The following is a 24,418-nucleotide window of genomic DNA, read 5'->3' as shown; positions in this document are numbered from 1 at the left end:
GATAATGCAACTGGTCCTGTATGTTTTGTTTTAGCACTGGAAAAATCCCAAATGTCAGTTGCTATAGCAACATTTACAACTGCTCTATTATTTATATATTAGAAAGTATGTACTTTTCTTCCCTCTAAAACCAAGTCTTAAATTATTAAAGAAATATTCCATTTTATAAGCACTATTTTAGACAATTATTGTCTATAAAACACATTTCACTAATGATTTTTTTAAAACCCACATATTTTTATATCCAAGAACATTCATTTCTGACCCCAAAACTACAATTTTCTACCAAAACGTTTAATCACATAATACCTACAATATTATCCTGATTTGAAATCTGTTGCTTCTTTTGGCTAAACAATAACCTATTTCTATATTATGTTGTCCAAAATGTAGTCCAATGAAAAAAAACATAGCTTTGATTCAGTCCATCAATGTCAATTATCTTTTTCCCTGCCATTCCTTTTTTTTTTTTTTTTCAAACTGTGTCACATATAGGACTTTTATTTTTAGGAAGAACTCTTTGAATGTAGGAACTTTAGCATACAGAGAACTGCAACTAAACCGTTAAATATATATAGAGTGTCAGCTTTGGAAGCCATATTTTTCTTAGAAGCTTCTACGCTGCCACATTGTAGTGCCTGGGAAATTGGGAGGGGGTGGATCTCATAGAGAGAAGGAAGTTAGTCATCACAACATTCTTCTTCTGAGTCAAGGACAAGTCTTCCTGCACCTGGAAAAGGAGTGGTTGGAGGAATGTCTCCAGTTGGGACGGATGGTGATTGGACCATGTGATGGACTGATGGGTGCAGGGATGGGGTTTTGATTTTCACTCACCAAGGGAAAATCCGGTACTCTCAGATTCGGGTTTTCCTAGATGTGCCGGTATGACAATTCTAATAAAATGGAACTTTGAGAAACCGTTTGTCTCGGAGTTTATTGGGTTGGAGTTTATTACTTGGAACGCTGACATTAGGAACCCAATTTTTTAACAATAACTATTAACCATGAAAGTATTATTAACTATTAAACATTACATGGAAAATATTAAGAGTCATATTATTTTCATTTTCAAATCTAAACTCTGCTTTTAAATGTTTTATGGTACAGAGTATTCTACCGTATAAAAATGGGTACTTTAATCTATCTCTATTTTGGTTCTACTGCAAAGAAAACAGGAAAAACTTCTTCTCTCTAACTAATTGCAATTTATTATTATGTCCAAAACTGAAGACAAACCAAACATTAGTTTGTGTAACTAGTGCAAAAATAGCAGGGGTGGGATTCAAATTTCTTAAGAACCGGTTCTATGGTCATGGCTTAATTTGTGGTTTGGCTTGGTGGTCATGTGACTGGCTGGGTGGGGCTTGCTGGCTGGGCGTGGCTTGGTCACATGACTGGCTGGGCGTGGCTTGGTCATTTGACTGGGTGGGCATGACCAACTCTAAGTCATTTGCATGGGTGCTGCCTATATGGGCAAGGAGGAAAGAAAGATCCAACGTCTGTGCATGTGTGTGTGGGGAGGGGGGGGAGGTTAGTTTTTTTAAAAGCCCAGAGAAGGAAAAAAAATAAAGTTGTGCCAAAGAAATCCCAGGGCGGGGGCAAGGAAAGAAAAGGAATCCCTGCTCTGAAAAGGGAGTACCCTCCCAAGAAAACAAAGGAGTCAAAACCTGATTTACTCATACTTTTTTAAAAATTAATTTAACAGACATTAAAAAGCAACTTGTTTCACTTTCCCAGGTTCAAGTCTCTTTACTTAACATATGTGATATGTTAACATATTTATATCCCTCTATGTTTTGAAGTATTAGGAATTCTCTATTTAACAAGATTTAAGAAAAGCACTTACATTAAGTTAGTGGCAATTTTCTATATCTCACAGGCAATGAATCAGTGTGGAACTACTTTATAACCATCAGACATAAACTTTTGGTCTTTTTAAAAAATTCCATCTGTCTTCTGACACATCCTCATTCTTAGATTCCAAAGTGGTTTTCCTTTTCAGAAATTCTCCTGTGAGTCTCACCCTCAAATATTTTGTGGACTTCATCTATTCAGAAACAGATGAGCTTTTAAATAGTACAAAAACTACCCAAATCATTTTAGGCTATCTAAGAGTTATCTTTAGGCTGCAGGGTGATGCCCAGGCTCTGAAAGAGATATCAGAGTTGGTGCACTTTTCCTGCTTCTGTTGCAGCCATCTTGGGCAAGACAAGTTTGGCAGCGATCGAATGAGACATCTTCTAGCTCTTCAAGATTGAGTTTAAGAGCGTCCCGTGGAAGAAGCCGAGAAGCTGAGAGCAAGGCGGGGGCGTATCCCTCTGCAAGGAGTGTGAAGGGAGGCAGATACTACGCCTCTGAGGAAAAGAGGAGGTGAAGCCCTGGCTGTCACCTGGGAGGGGACCATGGAGGGACACGTCACATGCCCCTGTTGCCCTCACAGCCGCTACTTTTGCTCTTGGCTTCTCACATGGGGTGCTCTTAAATTCAATCTTAAAAAGCTTGCAAGTCCCCCTCCCATCAGGAGTTTCTTCTGTCACCGGAGCCTGTTTCCCAATGAGAGGTTAATTCTGGCACTGTCTGTAACTACCTCTGAATAAAATTCAAGTTTCTCTAGTTTCTTGTTTTATGTTAATCTCTAGTAAACAAATTCTCTCTCCCTGAAAATATATTATTTCAGCTTAAACAGAGTTTATCTCCGTCTTAAATGCTATTTACTCTTTCTGAATACAAATTTTATTCAAAAAGATTGTTCTGAATTTGTAAATGTAAAAATTAACATTCTTTTTAGCTCCTTTTATGAATATTTGCATTTCCAAACCTTTATTGCCTACCTTAAATTTGAGATAATTTATTCTTTCATCTAAACTGCACAGAAATCCTGTATAAAAGATGTAGTTGCTTTTACCTTTAAAGCTTGGCCTCCAAATGCATTCCAACTCCTCATGGGTCATCCAAATATAATACAGACCTGACTATACATATCAGTACACAGAAAGCAAGATTCTTAATCATGGGCTTCTACGTTGACCCAGAAGAGATGGGTAGACAGAATAAAGGTAACACACAAACAATTTGTAACAGAGGCAAAATTGGAGTGAAGAGATAAAACATAGTTATTGCCATTCTATAGCTTATCTACTAAAACAGTAACTTGGTATCTACAAGTACAAATGTTGCATCTTACATTTATCCTGTTTGGCTTCCATAAGTAACATTCAGTGTCTTCATTCAGTGTGAGATATTAGAGAATAACATAATCCATGTTAGAACTCATGCTTTGCCTGCAATATATATTCAGGTAAAAAGGAATTTGGTAACAGAAATTACCCTGGGAACAGCCAATGAAGAGCCACTGCCAGTGAGTATAGATAACGCTGAGCTGGGTCAACGAACAATCCAGTTAATATAAAGAACTCCAATTTTTCTGAGCAAGACAAACAATGTTTGCTCTAAGGCAGGGGTGGGCAACTATGGCCCTTTTATGAATTATGGACTTCAACTCCCAGAATTCCTGAGCAAGCTTGCTCAGGAATTCTGGGAGTTGAAGTCCATAATTCATAAAAGGGCCATAGTTGCCCACCCCTGCTCTAAGGCCAAGCTTTTATCAGTAAAAGAAATCAAAGGAATTTCAAAATAAGTATCACCCTCTATTTTACTATGATTTAAAAATCACAGTATTTAAGGAGAAATGAAACATTTATCAGAAGACAGTTGTTCTTTGTTAGTATTGAACAAGTAGTAGTTATGACAGGCCCTCATACTTACAAATGTCCTCATACAAACGTTGAATATGTCCCCACAGTCATGTCATTTGATATTTGAGACTTTTTTGTTGCCTTCCTACAAACAAAGTCAACGGGGAAGCCAGCGGGAGGTTGCAAATGGTGACCACGCATGACACCTTCATTTAATAACTGTGGTTATTTGCTTAATGACAACAATCAGAGGCACTAGAATTTCCATCAATAAGCAGCACAGTCAGGTGATGTTGCTTAGCAACAGAAATTCCAGTCCCAATAGTCACTGTTAACTAGCTGTATTGAATACACTGTTATATTTTATTTTTTATGACATGGTAAATTTGTATAGATTTTTTAAAATAGTAATTAATTGCATGGAGTACTTAAAAGAGCTCCAGAGAGTTAGTTCTTAAAGGCTTTTATTTGGGCTTTAAAATTAACTGTGGTTTGCCATATTCCCTAATGATTAAAAATCACTGATAAAATTGGTTGGAATCCTAAGAGGAATGCAGCTAAAATACCGTAAATATTTTGGATGCAGTATGCAAAAGAAGTAATTTTTTTGAGAAAAATGATCCACTAGCAGTTAATAAGTAATTCATATCCATAATCAAACAAGCTGGAGAATAAGATGTCTAATGAAATGTCATCATGTTATTATACCTACCGTGATGTACCACCTGTTTTGATAATAAGTGGCATCAGCAGCCTTGAATGCTGCACATTGAAAATTATTATGAGCTAGAACAACCTGTTGCAAAACAAATAAAGTATATGTGTGCCATAATTTTTTTCTCTCAAAAGAGAACTTTGATTCCTTTACATTTACGCGATTTCTCAAATATTTGCATTCCCAAGTCTTTCTACAGTTTTAGCTGCCTTTTTATTCAAGTACATAAAAAGGCCTAAATATTTATAACGAAGATGTGCAACTAGTCCATTTTTTTTACACTAAAAATCATACTGCAATGACCAAGGCAGTAAGGCTAGAGGAGACAGCCTTACTTTTCCCCCTCATTTTTACAATAGTTCCATAAAATATTTGTGGTGCTGCAAAGTAAGAACTGGATGGTATTAGAGGAGAAGACGTTCCATATAGCCACCTTGTTTTATAAATGACTTTTTGTTTCGGCCACTGAACTCTTTACTTTGTAGAATCAGACATGCACTCAAGGGAGAGCTGAGACCACTGAGCTGAGCCTGTGTGCCATGCTAAGAATGAAGTAAAATTCAGAGTGGCTTTCCCACACTATTAAATAAGTTAGCTATCTCACAAAAAATACGTTGCCATTACCCCATAGATAGAGATTGCTGTTGCTTTCAGCTAAGCTTTGTTAGTGCTGCAATCACCAGAAGGGGCTGCAGGAGCTGGTCCAAGGGAGGAGGAGGAGGAGGTGGCAATGATGAAAGCAGCGTTGCACAACACTCTCTTCCCCTTCTGTGCAATCAAAAAAAAAAAATGGAGCTGGCCCTCCTGACAGCACAGTTTTCTTTCTCAGCACACTCAGCTATGATACTGTACAAACCAGGATGGAGAAATTCTATATATTGGGAAATTTCTATTCAGGAGGGAATACTAATTTAGTATTACACTAATACTAATAAAAGATGGATTACAACACAATAAAAAACCTTCCCCAAGTTTATTAATGGTAAAAGACTGTGACGATATCCAGAAACAGGACTTTTCTGAGGGCAGAGGCACCGATAGCCATTTCTCATCCAGGGTAGCCCAAATAGGAAACCCAAACCCAACAGACTGGTAAAAAGTTGCAGAATCAAACCTACAAGGAGAGGACAGAAAGGGCTGGGCAAGGGAAGATAACCTCACAGTGCATTGAATCAGTTTAGCTTAGTTTTCTATGCAATTTCAACATGCCTTTATGATGTGTAACTACAAAGATTGGATACAGTACACTTTTGTCTTCAGAAATCCTACGCAGCCCAAATGTAAAAGGTTTAAAAGATATTAAAGATCAACAGTAGAGACCTGCCAAAAATTGCAACTGTTCTTGTAAAAGTAGCTTTCCCTAAAAGTCCCAAGGAATCATTCTGTGTTTCCATTTGCAGAACAACCTTTTGTCCCATTTCTAATTTTGGCTCTATCATTCAGAAATTCAGTCCTTGCAAATGCTGATGGCCTACATAGAAGAGCAAATCAGCATCCCTTTCCAAGATTGACTTTGGATTGTAACTCACCCGCCACTGCCCTTAGAGGAGATTAAAAAATATGGTCAGAAAAGCAAACACCAAGACAGAAATGTATATCACCAGGAGAGCCAGCCTAAACCCCGATCTTATTGCAACCTTTTGTTGCCAAAGAGCTCTCCAGGAAAAGATACGGAATATGTGTTAAGGAGGCAATATCCTGTCTTTCAGAAAACTGAAAAAAATATTAACATGTTGAGAAAGGAACCTGCTGCCTAAAGAAAACATTGAACTTCATAACAGATGGAGCAATCAAAAAGATTAGCAATGAAAAGTTTAGTGTTTGTTATTAGGGCTGGATCACAATCAGCACCTACAAAAACTAAATGGCACGCCAATGGCAAAAGGTAAAAGTAAGTTTTGAAAAATATTAAAGTGGTGAAATCCTGCCTAATGAATCTATCCTACTAGATAAATCAGAAAATTAATTTGCAATGCTACTTCCTTATTTTATTCTCTTAAACTTTGCCATGGCAGTCCTTTAACTTTATTTGTATAAACACCCATTTTTCTTCTGAAATAAAAATCATTATCCATATAAATCACAAACACAGATCATCCAACAAAAATGGTGACACCATAGTGCATCAAGAAGAGCAGCTGAGCACACACCTCCACTGTACAAGTTCTCTGCTGCAGCCCTAATAAGCCCAAGGAATAATAATCATTTTCGGATATCATAATGGCTAACTGCAGGTATGTCAGCAAAACAATGGAAACAAACAGCAGAATCTTTAAGCAAGTTTGCATCATTCTTCCTACTTAGCCAGGAACAATTTCACAGCCAAGCCTTCCCATTTCATGCTTGGCTACCTGAAGCAAAAGCACTGGAAGAATACCAAGAAATTCCACAAATCATCATCAAAGGACATCTTGTCTTCATATTCTGGACAGAATTATAAGTGTAGCTTCTTCATGAGATACACTGATTGACCAGTTTAATATCCGCCCCCCCGCCTCACACACACAAAATTAAGCACTCAATAAGTCAAAAGTTTCTAACAGCCTGTCACCAGAAACAAGCCACTCATCAGAACTCAAGGCATAACAGCTATAGTGTGAGGTTGGGGTGTACTGATAACTTAGGAGAGATTTTCAAATGTTTCAGCTAGATAGTTAGCCTTTAACTTCCAAAAGGGTATTCTGTCTCTCACCTGATCTTCTTCCTCATCCTCCTCGTCTTCTGCCAAACGCTGCCTGCCCACTTCATAGAGCCTGCAAACAGTATCCATGTTCATGGCGTCCATACTTCCCTGGTTCTACAAAAGGAACCATCAGCACAACATAGTAAATTAATTTTTCAGCCAAAACTATTAATGAAGGAACACTGTATGATTATTTTTCTTCAATGATAATTTTATATGTATTTATCACTGTTCACCAGGAATAAAGTTTACCTCAATAACAGCCAAATAACAATCCTTTGTGTCCGTACATAGATCAAAGATGTTTCTTTTCACATCAATGGTGGCTGGAAAAGAACACATATAACCAAGTCAACAGGACACTGGATAAGTAGACTTTAGGCTTGTGAGATCTGGTTTTATGTATCTTATCTACTGTATATCTAGAACTCCAAGGCCAACCTCCACACAAAAGGAGAGTCTTGGTGAGGAGGGAGACAGAAAAGACAAAATGGTGGTGTAGGGTAGACAATGTAGTTCCTTGCTGCAATTTATAAGTCACATACCAGAAAGATATTTTTACACATTCAGTTCTGAAATTATCTGAAATACCCCAGGATGCAATATTTTTAGCTGGGGATCTACAATTTTTAGCCTCTGAGGATGATAGAATGTATCTCTATGAACATACCATGAAATCACTAACAGCAGAAATGGTCAAGGAAGAAAAAAAGAGAAGTTTTGGCTCCCCTCCCTTTTTTTAAGTGTTCAAAATGTACAAAGATTTAAAAAAATTACCCCACCCCCCCAGTAATGCATTTAATTGCAATTTATTGCAGCATGATCTAGATTCTAGAAGTACTCTGAAATAGCAAAAAGGAGGCTAGAGGAATCATGTGTAGCTTGAAGGTCAGTCTCTAACTCATAAAGATACAATGTTCTCATTCTTCCTCATTTTATTTCAACAGCATGTGGGAGATTTTCACCTATTATTTATTAAGTAATATCTTTTGATTCCTCTACTAACAAATTTTGAACAGATTCTGCACTGAACTAGTATACTTCCTCAATAAAAAGGTAGTATTTCAATTTCTCCCATGCAGTAAGAAAAGAAAGAGATTTCCCTTCCACTTGTTATGATTTCTTTGAATATTTGGCCTTGGAAATTTGCCAAACATAATATACCTTTACTGAAGTTCTCCACTCTGAACAAATTTTGATTTTTTTAAATGTATTTGGCATTTTGTTCCCCTATATTTTCTTCCTCTACTTTTACAGAAAAATCCCTTTTTGATGTTTAATTAAATTTACATTCTGGTAGAGATCATGATGGGAAATGTTTCCAAGCAGAGCAACTGAAATCATAATTTCACTCGGCTGACTTCAGTAGGAACAATTATAATCTTTACCAATTGGTTTGTAGTCTGTTGCATTGAATGTCCTGAAGGATGACCCAAAAGGACTTCGCATTCTCTCTTCCAGCAAATCATCTTCATCATCTGCTTGTAGCATAGCTGATCAAGAAAGAAAATATTTTTAGGGACTATAAGGAGAGGAAGCACATGAATCAAAGAAGCGTTAGAAGTTTAAATGAATCTTTTTTGTTTTTCAGTACATATTTGCTTCTACAACTGAACAAGATTAGCAAAAAATCAGAAAATATAGAGCCATACAACTGTGATATACTTTAAGTTAAAATTTTAAGTTCCCTGCTAGCAAGTTATTATTCATTTTGTCTAACATTCAAAGAATACCAAACAGAGCAACAAAGCTAAACAGGGAGAAAAAGGCACTATTTTAAACAAAAAGTAAAAGAAAATATCAAGCAAGTTTCCAGAGAAGTCCATATAAGCCACTCTTATGCAGTTGGTTGGCCACTGTAAGAACAGACTGCTCGCCAAAATAGGCCAGGAGTCCCATCAGCAGGGTATTGTTTATGTTAATATGTACAGAAACATAGAAAATTGCTTTAATGATTCATAATTCTTTCCCCTTAACTCAGAAGTGCTGACCCTGACTGACAATTGCTCTCCAGTTTTTCAGATTACAGCCTTTCCCAATCCTATGTGAAAATGCCAGAGATTGAGCTAAAACTAACCCACTGAAGTCTACTGCCAACTCAAGACCTTTTTTAAGTGTTTTCACTTGGCAAATCTCGGCAACACCCACTGTGCTGCTTTGGTGAGTGTTAGAAAGCATTAGCGCAACAAAATCTGTAGCTCTGCGGATGCCGTTGCATGATGAAAATCAGTCATTACCTCCATACATAACTGTCCCAGTGTGGTTGAAAACAACACGGCATTGATCCAAAGCAGGCACTGTGTGTAACAAGTGGAAAGTCCGCAAGTCCCACTGGAGATATCATTAAGGAAGATTCTGCACTATAAATAAGGGACTTTCTCTCTATCTCTCCAGCTCCAATGACAGCCTCACACTCCCCATCATCTGCCCAGCCTTGAGATAGAATTTCTCTAACAATTATAGTAACATATCTGAATCTCATCTAATGCATCTATTTTCCTCAATTTGCATGATACATTACGGAATAATACTTTTGAATCTACCCATCCCATTTCATTTCAGCTTGCAAAATCACTTAAAAATTTTGAATTGACCTTGCATTAATTCCTCATGTATAGAATATCACAGATGTCTTTATAGTGGGATGAAGCACTTTTTTTTTCCTACCATGGGTCATATTGTGTAGTCTGTTAGGAGCTACATGCCTGTAGATCAGACCAGGCTCTAGTTAGGAGAGTCATCATCGCTCTCACTTTTGTAATAATAAAGGCAAACGTTAGGTTTGAGAATGTTAAATATATACTGATAATACAACTGATATAATAATTATTCTACAAAAAGTTACGGTTCAATTATACTTGAACTGAAAAATATTTTAATCAAAGAAAATGCCAAAAGGGTATTTTATAACTCTACTGTTTTTCTACCACTCCTCCCCCCACTCACCGCTTTAGCCAGACTCAAGACAACCACGATAAAAAGAGTTTGCTCTTTCCAGAAATATGGATTCATTACTGTGCTGGGCTTTCTCGTTTCTGCTATTCTACCCCATTCTGGCTTCTTTGCCCATCCACACACCATATTCCTTATCACTTGGCAGAAGCCATTATTTTCTAAATGGCTTCCATTTCTTCTTCCATTTTTCTTTTCTTATCTTTCCCCCAATTTTCTTTCTTTATTAATCAAATTTGTATAGCTATACATCTCATAAAAAGTGGCTCCTAAAAACCTGGCTGCAGTATGTTCATTTCTGTTCTACAGAACAGGACTATTTATATCTTCTGCTGAAACATTTAGTCTTAGTCACTTTGAGCAGAAGGCTTCAATTGACTTGACAATAAGCAAGGCTAAAAAGTGTACTGACCTGCTGTTATTTCCACAATTAAGGATTTTTGTTCTGAGTTCTCACATGAAAGAAGATTGGATTTAACTTATGTGCTGCCTAGAATCACACTATTTAAGTTGCGTGACCTGATTATAAATCTTGAAATTAAATAAACAAACAATTAAGCAAGCTCTCCCTACCAACCTCTACTATTCCAACAGACTCTGAAATTAAGGTTTAAAAAGGATACAATTTCTGTGTTCACTATGACCTCCAATCCATTCGGGTGGAAAACGCCACTGATGGTCATATTGAATTTATCAAATTTATGAATAGCCTGTGCAGAGCGAATATCCCAGAGGACACCATCATTTAAGACAAGGTCATCTGTGGGGTTAAAGGTGGCACAGTTCTTCTTGTAGTTGTTTGCAAGATCTGGGTTAAACAAAGTCAAGAGCTTGTTGCCAGTCTGAATATCATAGATCTTTTAGATGAAAAAGGAAAAAAGAAAATAACTTAGTCAACACCTGTCAAATATTTTGTCCAAAACACCACACACATTTTATGGATCCCCATCTATCTCCCTTGTTTTCCTCATGCTGGCTGGGGAACTCTGAGAGTTGAAACCCATGCATCTTAAAAGTTGTTGAGGCAAAGAAAGAATGATTTAGCAATCATATTAGTTTTAAATTTTATTTCTGTCTTTTAGAATTTACTTCAGACCATTTTGTGTCACATGGAAACCTCACAAATTCTTTGGCCTCTGTCTCCAAATGATTAATGGAAATGTTGGCCTGGAATGGAACTGTCACCTAATAACCCAGGGGGAAAGCATGGCTGTTGCTCACTTCTCCTAGATTCACTCCTATGCCATAGAATATTCTGTGACACGAAGTGAAAACTGCTGGGCTGAAAACTATACTTTGATATTTGAATGTATGGCTCTCAATAGAAAAGTATTCTAGCTGATCTTAGGGGCAGTGGGTTACATAATAATGCCCAATGTAGTACCGTGTTTCTCATATAATAAGGCCGGGTCTTATTTTTTTTTGAGCCCCGAAAAAATGGCTAGGCCATCTTTTCAGGGGTGACTTAATTTCCCCCCCTCCCTTGCATCTTTGGGCAGGTGGGTGGCGATGGCTTGAATGTTGACCTCGGCGTTGGTGGGGCACTTCATATTGGGGTCAACGCAGGCAGCACCATATCCGGGTGTGCAACAAAAGTACTTCCTAATGGCAAGCCCCCCCACCATTCCCCCCATTTCGCATGTTTTAATATAGGCCTTAATTTGGGGGGAGGGGCTTAATTTCATTTCATGCCTATAAAACATGCTGGGACTTCCTATTGGGGGAGGCCACATTGTTGGAGAAACAGGGTACATGATGAAAAAGATTCACAAAAGAAAAAGGAAAGAAGATAACGTTCTGTTATAAATACTCAAGAACATTTAACAGTCTTATTCCCTTCTCTTAAAATTATTGTTCTAAAGTAATCTATTCGTTTATATTCTGAGCATCTGGCTTTATTACTTTTACCTTTTTTGTCAGAATAGATTATATCCAGGATTCTTAGCTGCCACTTGCACTTAGCTGAAGCTCAGAATAAACATTTTAGCTTGTCACAAATGACCATATTATGAACCCAGATCAGATTACAGTTGAAGGCTAACAGAAGGAATAGCAAATCAATAGAGAAAAATGTCTTGCTTAAATGTAAACATGCAGAAATAAGAACGAAAGCATAAGGAAAAGTGCCAAGATTTTACTTGATATATGCAGTATGGACTAAATGGGCTAGAACTGACTTGTACCAGGTCATAAGAAACAATTGTTACATTTTCTGGAATTTTGTGAGAAAATTGAGAGCAATGCTAAGCCACAATGCCTAGGATGCCAATCAGTTGTTTCACAGCTAGCAGTGCAACACAACTGCAGCAATGGAACCATAACTCTTCCTTCTCGTTTGCAGGGCAACTATCTCATTTTAAAAGAGAAAGAAAATTGGCAAAATTTACAGCTACCATCTTCCACTCAAATTCTGCCTTCCTTCCTCTATTGAGAGTATCCCTTGAGTAGAATTTTCCTACAGAGCTGCGGACTCAACATTCATCTTTATTTTTCCTAAGGTAAATTGGTTAAAAAAAAACACCAGATTCTATAGTTTCGGTCTTGAAAGCTTCCAATATATTTATTTTACAACTAGGAAACATTTATTGATGTATAACCAGTTTTATTTTTAAGGAATAAATCCTCAAAAATGAATTCCAGCATATGTTCCAGAAAACAGCCTTTCTCATAAATTATTAGGGCTATAATTCCAGATGCTCAAAAGTAGAAGGATTGTGTCTTCAATAATATATTGCATATTTTGATATTAAAGAATACGTAATCTAATCCCACAAAAAAAATGTCTGATCTTTGGATCACTTCTGAGCTTATTTCTAATTCTCTCAAGTAATGCCAAAGTTTACTTAATATATTTTTCATTTAAAACTACTTTTCTATTTGTTAAAAAATATGTGGCAGTGATTACAGATTTTCATTGTATTGACAAAAGTCTAGTATTTATTTATTAAATTAATATACCACCAGTCTCACTTTAACAGTTTCAAGTCATGAAACAAATTCTCAGGAATAACCTCATTCTCTGCATTTTCAAGTGCTACCTATAAGAAATGGGTATGGCTTGTAAGTAACCCTGTATGTCTTCTGAGATTCAACAACCAATACTTACATGGGCAATGTCCTCCTTGGTGCCAATGACCCTATCTTGAGAATGCTTACTGAACTCAACATAATGGTCATCCGTGAAGGAATGCCTGTGAGGGGGGGAAAAATCACATCAACAGCTAACTACAAAGAACAAAGCTTTCACTCAAAAATCTGTGCTTTTATCTAGCATATTTGAATACATCTGCAATAGCAACAGCACTTAAGACAGTATATACCCTTCCATAGTGCTTTAAAGCACTCTCAGTAGTGTGTCAACATATTGCCCTCAACAATCTGGGTGGGAGGATGGAAGGCTGAATCAACCTTGAGTCGGACAGGATCAAACTCCTCACTGTAGGCAGAGTCTGCCTGCAATACTTCATTCTAGCCACTGTACCATCAAGATACTTTGTATACACAGTATGCAATAACTAAGTCAGGAACTAATAGAAAAAAGTATTGCACGTCCTGGCTACTTTAAAGAACCTGAATATTACAGAATATTTAAAATTAAAAAGTTTTAAATATTAAAATATGGCCCAATTCCATATATTTGGACTATAAAATGCACTTCCCACCACCCCAAAAAAGTGGGTGGAAATGTCTGTGTGTCTTATAGAGCGAATATGGGACTGTTTTTGATCTCCTGAACCCTCCATGCATCCTGTTGTTTCCCTACCCGACGTCCAGAATCCCTCTATAGGCCAAAAGCAGGCTCATTTTTGGCCTCCGGAGGCCACCACAGATCCCGCTTTTGCCTTCCCCGATGCTGGGGAGGACAAAAATGGGAAATACAGAGGGTTTGGGAAGTCAAAAATTGGCCTGTTTTTGGCCTGCAGAGTGCTTCTGGATGCTGGGGAGGCCAAAAATGGGATGTGCGGAGGCAAAAAATTATTTTTTCTTGTTTTCCTTCTCTAAACCTAGATGTGTCTTATGGTCCGGTGCGTCTTATAGTCTGAAAAATAGAGTAACGTTTTGCCCATTCAAGACAGTTAAATCACCATATAGGAGTAGTGTTTCTTAACCTTGGCAACTTTGTGGACTTCAATTCCTAAGTGTGCTGGGTGGGGAATTATGGAAACTGAAGTCCACACATCTTAAAGCTGTCAAGGTTGAGAAACACTGACAGAAAGCATACGTACTTGGTTTCAAAGACAGATTTCATTCCCCACAAAGCAGAAAGTGGCTGGCTCCAGGAAGCAGATGTCAGCAATAAAGAACCATCCTGCAATTTGGAAAGAGAAGTCAAAGAAGCAGACGCTCTTTAGGCACATGGACAGCATGTGGGGTTTCTTTTAAGAAAAAAAGGAAATTCTTAGCTATGTCCCAATGTACACAATGCTCAAGGTAGATAATACTCTTGCCAATTTAAGGCAGTATGATCAATTATACATAGGTAAAACCACTAACATACTATTGGCTCGGTCAGACCAGGTGGTTATTACAAATCAACTGTCCTGAACAATGATTCAATTTCAGGCATAGGCCAATGATCTCCAAAGAGCAGAAAATAGAGACTGGTTTTAGAAACTCATCTCTTCCTCAATCTTCTGAATGTTCAGAAAAAAAGTTTAAAGACATCTAAGGCCCCCTTTTTTGGTCTTTACTCATACAATCTTGTGATTAACCTGCTTTTGCTTTTTAAGAAGTCCTTCCTACATGCCCTAAGCTGTATCATTTGTATCATTACTATCCTATCCTATCCTATATCATTTAACTACCGTTAAAAATTACAACATCCTCAAAAAGGTTGCTTTACAGCTGTAAAGCATTTATGGCCATTATTAAAACATCACACTGCCCCCCCCCCACCCCCGTTGTTGGTCACATGATCATGATTTGGGTGCTTTCCACCTGTTCACACTTATAACTGCTTGTCATGCACCCCACAATCATCTGATTGTCTTCTCTGCCGGCTTCCCCAGAAAGTCAATATGAAAGGCGTTCTTCGGCAGGCAGCTCTTCCAGCCAGTTCCCAGCTGAGAAGGAACTCCCAAGCGGAGAGCTGAGATGCAGCGAAATAAGTTAAGGAGAACGGAGGGCAGGTGGGGGGCCCTGAGAAGCCGCATGCATGTCATGTGTCTCTCTCCCTCCTGCTTGGATTTCAGCAGGGAGCATTTGCAGCTTCTGAACAGAGCCTAGGGAGGTTCTCTTCCCACCTTCCCCGCCCCTGGGGCACTTTGCACTCCCTACATAGGATTGCTAAACAACCTGTACAATCACTTAACACCTGAAACCGGTCATGTAACATCTTACTTAAAGATCCCTTTACTTAGCAACCAAGATTCCAGGTTCAATTATGATCGTAAGTCAAGGACTACCTATATTTTAAGCAATTACTAAAAATTCCACTTAATAATAATACTCTCTCTTTAAGAAGGATTGGGCAAAACTCCAGTAATGAGAAAACATGACAAGATTGTGTGGATAGCACAACAGAGATTGGATGTTACAGCCTGATTTTATTGACAATAAAATCAGGCTGTAAAATCAGTCAATAAAATCAGGCTGTAACATCCAATCTCTGTTGTGCTATCCACACAATCTTGTCATGTTTTCTCATTACTGGAGTTTTGCCCAATCCTTCTTAAAGAGAGAGTACTATTATTAAAGCACACCCGACCTGAATATTCTCAGCCTTTTCCTTACCCTGGATGGTTCAAGGTGCGTGATAGCAGAGTTATGACACTTGTAGCTGGCCTCCTCCTGCCCGCTAAAGACATTGTAGAGTTTTAGGTGCCCCGTGCAAGTGCCCAACATCAGGAATCGCTCCCGTGCAGAAAATGCACAACACGTAAAGCCACTTTCATCTTCATTTGCTTCCCGGAACACAGAAATTGGACGGAACCTGGGATATGAAAGAGCAACTAAGTGAGAAAATTAATTTTCAGGAGGGGGAAAAGGAGAAACAGAAGCAATGGCCCAACGCGACTGAAGTTGGGCAGCTGCATCTTAGTCTGCTAGGAGAAAAGACACGGCTTCAGCTTTCTTCATAAAGGAAGAAGGATCTTGTCAATAGCTCAGCAATGGTACAGAGATGATATAACAAAGTCTTCCTTGTGGTCCCAAGGCAATCAGTTTTGTCCAAGCCACGGTAAGGCACCCAAATCCACTTTCTAAATGGCATGGCCCAAAAAAATCGTAGGAATAAAGAACCATCTTCCTTACCTGCCAAATATAAGGTGTCTATCAAAGCATCCACCATCTACCCCGCCATACTTTGGGAAGGCTGCCCTGCGGGTCAGCCGCGAGGTAAAGTTAGTTGGCGCTTGGCGCCTCTGTTTTGGCTCAGGACACTGGTGGGGTGTAAACAGAGAAAAGGGGGGACAAGTAGCTACAGGGTTTTTGCAGCGCGCATGCTGCTCCCTAAGGTACTCTGTGATTATACTGTCCAAGGTGGGAGGGGAAGGAAGGTGTCTGTCCAGCTGTTTTTTGATAGCTGGGCTCTGACTGTAGGCGCCATGGTCTGATTTTTGCCGAAGCACTCTGATTTTTCTGCCATTGCAGGGAGATGGTCTCTCACGGATAAAGCTAATCCTGCCAATCACTGGGATGTTGGTGGCGTGAGATGGGCCTGGCAGTGCAAGAGGGCCCTGGCAGCCAGCTGGCCTTGGCTGAGGGTGAACAGAGGAAGCAACAGAAGCAACAGAAGGATGGTTAGTCAACCGGGCCGCAATGCCATTTGCTATGCGAGGGGTACGAGGCAGAGACACAGGAGATGAGGTGGCAGGAACTGGGGTGAAGGCAGAGGAATGAGAAGCTGCTGTCATGGGTAGATCTGCCTCCTTTGTAAGGATGGTAGCAGTTTCTCCTAGCCCTTTAGAGATGAGATGGTTCCTGATCAAAAGGAGCAGCTCCTTCTCAGGAAATGAAATCCTCGACTGGGCCACCACATCTGCCTTCTGCAGTCGGGCCAGAGAGACATCGGTCCCAATCAACAAGGGTTTTCCTGAGACACGCTCTATCAGCTCCGCAGCGTATTTGCAAAACTTGACATGCTCGCTGCGCTTATCCTGAAGCACAGGCTCCTTCATTAACTGCTGGATCTGACAGCTGCTGAACAGGGGCAGCTTGCTGATGATCTGCCGGACCGTACTACTTCGCGACAACCCAACCAGGGCTTTGCAGGCCAATGCTCGGATCTGGTCTGCATCTGTAATGGGCATTTTGACAGAGAGCAATGATAACAGCACTTTGATGCCATTGTTTGACTGCACCACGTTCCACATCTTGGCCAAAGTATGCTCACTATTCCTGGGTGTTTGGGGGAGTGCGCGACGAGGTGTGCCAGAGATAAATTTGCCAATGCTGGAGATGCGATTGTCTGGACCACAGACACAATTAATGATGATCTGAAGGGCAGATTTCTGGATTTCTGCATCGTGAATAAAAAATTCACCCTCGGCAAGCCCCAAAATGATGCTGATACCTGGAAAAAAGAAAAAAAAAATTAAGTGAAACGTTAGCAAGTAAAATGTATTACACATTAGTGTAAGAGAATGATGGCTCAGTTTGTACATTATAGGAGTGATATATCTTTCGACTCATGTAATGGTGCAAAAATCTGAGTTTATCCAGTGAAAATGCTGAGCAATACCCAATACAGACTAAACATTATTTTTCTCACCTGAATCTCAACAGACCCAATCGGTATGAAATAAAGAAACTCCTATAAGGATTAATAATAGAGCAATCAAAAAGAGTGTTGAAGGCAGCTTCATTCTAACAATCACTTGAACATCGCATTCTCTCAGATAATTCTTAACGGTATAGCACTAGATTCTCTCACAATAATGATTAGGAGCGTATAATTCGACCAAATAATTGAAAGTGAAAACTCTGAAGCTGGTGTGTGTGAGAGAGAAAAAGAGCCAACGACGAACCCGATATTTTTGCTTCTAGTTTCCCTTTCAAATCTATCTATACACTTTGGTGAGAGGCAGAGGGCAGACTGCTGAAAAGAGTGATGTATAATACAAACCCTATTCTTTTTTAACATGCTTCTTACATGTTGTCGCACATGTACAAAAGAAGTGAAGCATATGATGTCATACTGTTTTAATCACTTTGACAAAAGCAGCAATATCCTACAAATGCCCCCCTCCCACCACCGTCTGAGTTCATCTGTTCAGACAAATGAAACCATCCAGTTAAAAAGAGAAACAAGTTTGTACTAACTGAGTCATGCAGTCAAGAGGATCCTTAGTTACAGTTCATTTGCTCAGAATTTAAAAGTTTTACACTGGTACAAGTATTCATAGGAAGCACACCAAGAGATTAGGTTTCACATACCCACAATAGAAATAGATGTTCCTCCCTCATCCACGGTATCCACTGCTTCAGCTAACTGTAATTGAATTTTTGGAACCACAGTGAGGATGGCCAAAACATCCAACGCATAACGCACTGTGTCGTTTCTGGTAAACAAAAATGAAATACATATAACTCAAAGCATTATCAAACGTATTAAAGGAAAAGTGAGCTGAATAAATTCACAGGATAAGACCTTTACAAAAACAAAAGGGTGTCGGGGGCGGAGGTGGCGTCGCGACGATACGGCATGCGATCTTGGAGGTCTGAGATCGCTGCCGATATCTTTGCTCCTGGACGGTCCTATCGGATCTAAATCGTCCCGAAGAGACGGTGAAAGTGAAGAGTGCATCCTGTCGATCCCAGGGATACCGCAAAGTCCCTGGTAGATCCAGAAGCTCTTCTTGCCAGCGGCAAAGAGGCAGCCATTAAAGCTGCTGAAGTTGGGACAGCTCCGAAACGGAAGAGAACAGAAAGAGAGAGTGTGCCGGTTTGGTGAGAACTTTTTTTTATTCTAAGATCTGAAAGGACACCCTAAGGAAAAGAAAGAATCTGTAAAAGTTTTGACAGAAGTGATTAAGCGGCGATTTTAAACAGGAATGTCAAAGTAATGTTTTTTGGTTTTTTTTCCTCATTGCTGGATTTTCTATATATGATCTTGTATTTTGAAACTGGACTGGTTTTTTCGTTTACATCTATTTTTTTCTTCTCCTTTTTGATTTTGTAATATTTTAGGCTAGAGGCTCCCTTTAGTTATTTCATTTTTTAAAAAAATATTTTTTTCTTTTTTTATTAATTCTTATTATATCCTGCTCGGAAAAGGAGGGGGAAAGTGAGAGCAAAGAAACTTTGTAACACTGCCAACTAGAGGCTTGAAAATATTCTATTTCCCTGTGACCAGACAAAGCTGAGAAAGAAAGAACTGAGACTCTTTTTCAAGGACATTGCTATTTGATAAGATAGAGGGAAGAGCATGGGAGAGTATTATTGCAGGTGCTCTTCTGGGTTTCTATCAACAGCTGGAGTCTGGTGTTGAAACGTAGGGGGAAAAAGGTGATAAGTTTTTGGAGAAGAGAGTTATAATAAGAGCCTTGGATAATCAAACAAAGTGCAGTGTGCCCTTTTTACTTTTCCTAAGTTGTGCTATCCCTCCTCACCAGCTTTATTGTATTTTTTTTAATCTTTTTTTTTTTGTAATAACTATTTGGGTTTTTGGCTTTGTTGGAGCTTGTCTTTGTTTTTTGTTTTTTTGGAAGTCCAATCTCTACGTTTGCTTTTTATTTTAAAGGGAAAGCCTTAAAAGCCTTTTTTTTAATGGTACAAAGGAACTAAAACACAGGGGTATTTTAGAAGACATTATATACGGGAGTCTCTGTGGTTAAACTGGGAGAAGATTAAAAGACAATGTTATTTGAAAATTCCAGTCTAGTTATCGACTATTGAAGCATTTTCGTATCCTATAATATATAAAAAGGAACAAACAGTTAGATATGGTGAAATATTGAATGAAAAGGGTGAACTTAAATCTATGCAAAAACTAGAGGAACAAGGTATAAAGATGAATTGGTTTTCATATGCGCAAATACATTCAAGGTATAATAAAGATTCTAAAACAGAAGGTTTCTATGATAAACTGACTTAGATAAGATTTTGACAGGTACTGATGAAAAGGTGATTAAAAATTGTATGGATATTTATTAGAAATTAAACTAGAAGAACAAGAAGTTAAACTATGATTGCTTGGGGGAAGAATTTTGGATATGGGATTGATTTAGAGAAATGGCAAAAATTGTGGTCTCAAAATTATAAAATGACAATGTCAACAGCATATAAAGAAAATTTGTATAAGATGTTTTACAGGTGGCATTTGCCCCTGACAAGAATAGCAAGAATGTTCAAGAATAAATCTGAAAAATGTTGGAAATGTCATCAGACACCTGGCTCATATTACCATATGTGGTGGACTTGTGCGGCTGCTAAAAAATACTGGACTAAAATCCACATGTGGTTGGAAAAAATGACAAAAAAACATATAGACTTGAAACCAGAGATATTTTTATTGGGAATTTTACCTGAAATATATAGTAAAGACTTGAAATACCTGATTGTAAACGTGTTGACAGAGGCTAGGATTGTATTTGCTAAAAACTGGAAAAATGAGAAAATACCACCACAGGAGGAAATCATTAAGAAAATATTGGAACGTGCTGAAATGAGTAGATTGACATTTGAAATTAGAGAACAAGAAGATAAACAATTTTATAAAATTTGGGATCTTTTCTATCAATGGTTAGATAATAAAATACAGTAATGAAATATGTAGACTTTTAGAAAATAATAAAGATGTAAAGATGTACTTCTTTCTTATTATATCTACAAAATGATTTTAGGATAGATTTGGGATGATAATATGAACTGTTATAAAATAAATTAAGTAAATTATGGTTATCTTGTAGAACATGAATGAATAAAAGTATAGTCAAATGATTGATTAATAATGATACCAAGGTATTTAATTTTTGATTGAAAATATGAGATTATATGCAATGCAATTGTAATTGAAGACTATGAAATGGAAGCACAAAACAATTTGTAAACCAACCGGCACACTGTATGTACACCTATGGAAGATAGCTTGATGTTTTTATGTTTTGTTTATGTTTGTTTTTAAAAACCAATAAAATTAAAAAACAAAAGAGTGTATTTGTTTCTATCAACTTTACAGGCAACTCCAGAAGTCTGTGGAGTACAAACAAACTGTATTTAATATTAATAAAGATATATATTAACCACAGAGGCTAGTAGTCCTGGAACAACTGCCAGCTCCATCCTGATGGAAACTTATAAGGTGTTTCATAAGATTTCATATCCTGTTGTTCTCTCACCTTGCATAGTAAGTCTTCCAATTGCACGCTATTGAAATAAGCTGAAGCATGAGCTGTACACAACACAGCTTGAGAAACACCTCTGCTGGATCCCAATAGAGCTGACCTGGTCCATATTCTATTAAAAACTCCATCATTTCCACAATCTGTTCATGAGTATAGGAACAAGCCTGCAAGTAGAAGCAAACATTTTAATAGCCTTATCATCACTTACCTAGAAAAAGTAAGACAAACACTTTATAAAATAGGTTGTTGGATTTTTAAAAAATCTATCCTCCCTTTTCACTAGGGAAATCATGGTGATATTGAAAAACTTAACACAAAATTTAAAATCTATAAAAGCACAAAATAAGAACGGGAGCATATGTTTAAAAACCCAATGACCTGATCCATTATTTTAAATTGCAAATCCAAAAGCATTCAATATTTTTTTAAAAAACTCTTCGTTTATTAGTAGATTGTAAAAAATGTAGATTTTGTGGTCTTTACAAAGAAAAGTTTGGAGTAACAGAACCATCAATGGAAAAATTCAATCAGATTCTACAGATAATATTCTAGAGGAGGATGAGGATTCTATGCATTGAACTGGATCCCCACAGCAAACTGAAAAGTGCTAGTTAAATTGCAGCCCCAGAAAGAATATGCCCTAAATTGGTCTATGAGATGCCAAACACAATGACAGCAAGGACCTTGTATTCCTGGAAGAAATGCAGTTGCTGTATTAGATATAGTTGAAAACACTTTTTGATATCTATAGTGGTTATCTTGAAAAGGCAAGCAAGAGCTAGAAGTTTATTACTTCCAGCAATGTACTGCCTACCTTATATGGAGGCTGTGGATGGACCAGAATTCCACCTTCTGTACGTTGAAGTGACTGCTTCACTTGCTCTACTTTGATGGCAAGATGTGCCTCAAAATACCTGCGCATGGCCATACAAGTATGTTTTCCAGTCTGACGGCTAGCAAAGATCTCATCGTCACTTAGCAGTGCACCTTGGGTTTGCAAATTTAAGATATCAAGAGTGCTAATCTAAAATGAAGGGAGAAAAAACAGGTTTATTGCAGTTTTATTTCTAACATCTAAAGATTCATTATCTTATATTGGTTAGCAAGTTCATTTAGACACACACACACACACACACACACACACATATCCCTCCTGCTTTTTAGCTTGCTGATTGTTTTGTTCAAATTTTCATACAACCAACCTTACAAAAAGGAATCCTTCTAAAACCATGAGGTGCTAATTTGCAGGTATGGACTCAATGTTCATTGTACAAAGTATCACACAAAGTATCTAAATGAAATATGGGTAAGTTGTTTTTGGACAGAAAGCCACATTTGCCTTTGAGAACAGGGTGGCTAAATTGAGTTTCCGGTATATTGATTATTATTATTTGGTGGCAACTTTTGAAGGAGAGCAGGCCTGTCAAAATAGTGGCCTGTGGGCCATATGTGTCATGCACAGCACAGGCCATGCCCACTCTGGCTCCACAAAGGCAAAAAAGTCACAATAGGTCATGATACGTCAGGCGACACAATCGATTTTGAAATCTGTGTCTTAGAGCCGCAATCAGCTCTCAGAAACTATACGCGACCTTAAGTTTCTGTTTAACACAAAGCGGAATCAAGCTGAAAGGCCAGTACCTTAATGACACTCAACTTTGCCATCCAAAAAAAGGAAGGCACCTGTTCTGATGAAGTACTTAAGAAAAGCAAAACACAACCATTTTAAGACTTACCAAGTTAACTAGGCGCCGTAATCCATCATGCCTATCAAAGAGCTCTAAAACTGCACGGAACGAGAAACAAATAGAAAAGAACATGGTAGCATGGCAGCAGCCCGATGCGTGAGAGCATTCCATCAACCACAAGGTGTAGTTCACAACATCTGATAGTACGTGGGGATGCATGCATACCTACAGAACAATAAAACACTTGTGATTGTTTGTACTTTTAGTAAAGGGAGCAAAATGTAGACCAAATCCTCCAGCAACTGCTGTGATGAAAGGGATAGCGTTTTACTTACAAGATGACACACAGCTTAAAAACTTTTGGAGTCTTTGAACTGAACAAAAGTCAAAAATGAACATTCAAGATACAAATACAGAATACATCCAAATTCCAATAAAAACACTGCTACAAAAAATAAATAAGTGGTTAACATAAACACAGGGTCTCTATGCTTGGAAGATAACAGTTGAAACCAACAGTCAAAGTCAAAACAACACACCACAGAATTCTGATAAAAAACATTAAAAGCTGTGCAATGTTTTCTTTAGAACCAGTGGATATACCTTGCTGAAATAAGAGTTGAATAAAATCCATGTGATATTACATGAATAAGTATGTAACTTAACTATTGCTGTCTTTAGGTAGTGAAGACTCTGGCACACTAATTTTCAAGCCAAATTTAAAAATTTGGCTGAAATTAACAGGATACTTTATGCAAGCAATAAAACTCACCTTTCAATAAAGATATTTATCTAATGGATGACCTGCTCCCTACTTCAGCAGCTTGCCAGTGACTATTATCCTATTATAAGCTATCCCACAAGTGCACTCAAAATATTTATGCTGGAAATTCCAAAGATGAGGAGAGCTGGAACATTCTAGTCCCCATCTGAAATATGCAAACACTTTTCAAAGCATATGGCCTCTGGTGGCAGGATGTGCTCTTACCCTTTCCATGGCATCCTGATTGTAAGACAAATAGTATAAACACATGGAGACACCTGTGGCTGCCATAGAAGGTCGAGGAATCTCCAGTAGCTTCTGTACTCCTCCATGAGCAACAAACTCCGTTGCAAACTTGTTGTGGAGCAGCAGAGATGCCAAATACTGCAGACAAATGCATAAAACCATTGTCAATTAAAAGGCAAGTGAACTAATTACAATCAACTGAGCAAAGCTTTCCACTACAAATGAAATATTCTTTCTTGTGTCCTATGAAGAATTGAGAAAAATAAGATTTTCCTTCATCACTCTCTTTAAGAAACACTTATTTAAATAAGAACAGGCTCCAATTCAAATGCTTTTGTAAAGTTTGAATGGGTAATGTTCTGTCCCCAAGCACTACATAACCATTACATAA

At 38.0% G+C, this 24,418-nt stretch overlaps 1 protein-coding gene across 3 annotated transcripts in view; it reads right to left on the bottom strand.

Moving 5' to 3' along the window:
* Positions 1–24,418, bottom strand: part of DCAF1 (DDB1 and CUL4 associated factor 1) — a 49,712-nt gene that overhangs the window by 7,447 nt on the left and 17,847 nt on the right. For all 3 annotated transcript variants that reach the window (XM_026673256.2, XM_087954944.1, XM_087954945.1), the window contains exons 9-22: positions 24,007–24,165; positions 23,067–23,243; positions 22,145–22,354; positions 21,325–21,494; positions 18,422–18,546; positions 16,298–17,558; positions 15,779–15,977; positions 14,272–14,354; positions 13,152–13,236; positions 10,669–10,902; positions 9,331–9,424; positions 8,482–8,586; positions 7,346–7,419; positions 7,103–7,207 (exon numbers count right to left, since the gene is read on the bottom strand). In XM_026673256.2, the coding sequence (XP_026529041.1) occupies positions 7,103–7,207; positions 7,346–7,419; positions 8,482–8,586; positions 9,331–9,424; positions 10,669–10,902; positions 13,152–13,236; positions 14,272–14,354; positions 15,779–15,977; positions 16,298–17,558; positions 18,422–18,546; positions 21,325–21,494; positions 22,145–22,354; positions 23,067–23,243; positions 24,007–24,165 (3,081 nt within the window). The remainder of the gene's footprint in view (positions 1–7,102; positions 7,208–7,345; positions 7,420–8,481; positions 8,587–9,330; positions 9,425–10,668; positions 10,903–13,151; positions 13,237–14,271; positions 14,355–15,778; positions 15,978–16,297; positions 17,559–18,421; positions 18,547–21,324; positions 21,495–22,144; positions 22,355–23,066; positions 23,244–24,006; positions 24,166–24,418) is intronic.

The sequence above is a fragment of the Notechis scutatus genome, chromosome 2 (genome assembly GCF_049901735.1).
Source record: "Notechis scutatus isolate UNSWTSFEM ecotype Mainland chromosome 2, rNotScu1.2, whole genome shotgun sequence".
Classification (NCBI taxonomy): Eukaryota; Metazoa; Chordata; class Lepidosauria; order Squamata; family Elapidae; genus Notechis; species Notechis scutatus.
Note: the sequence above shows the minus strand (reverse complement) of the source record. Positions and strands in the feature narration are given on the sequence as shown.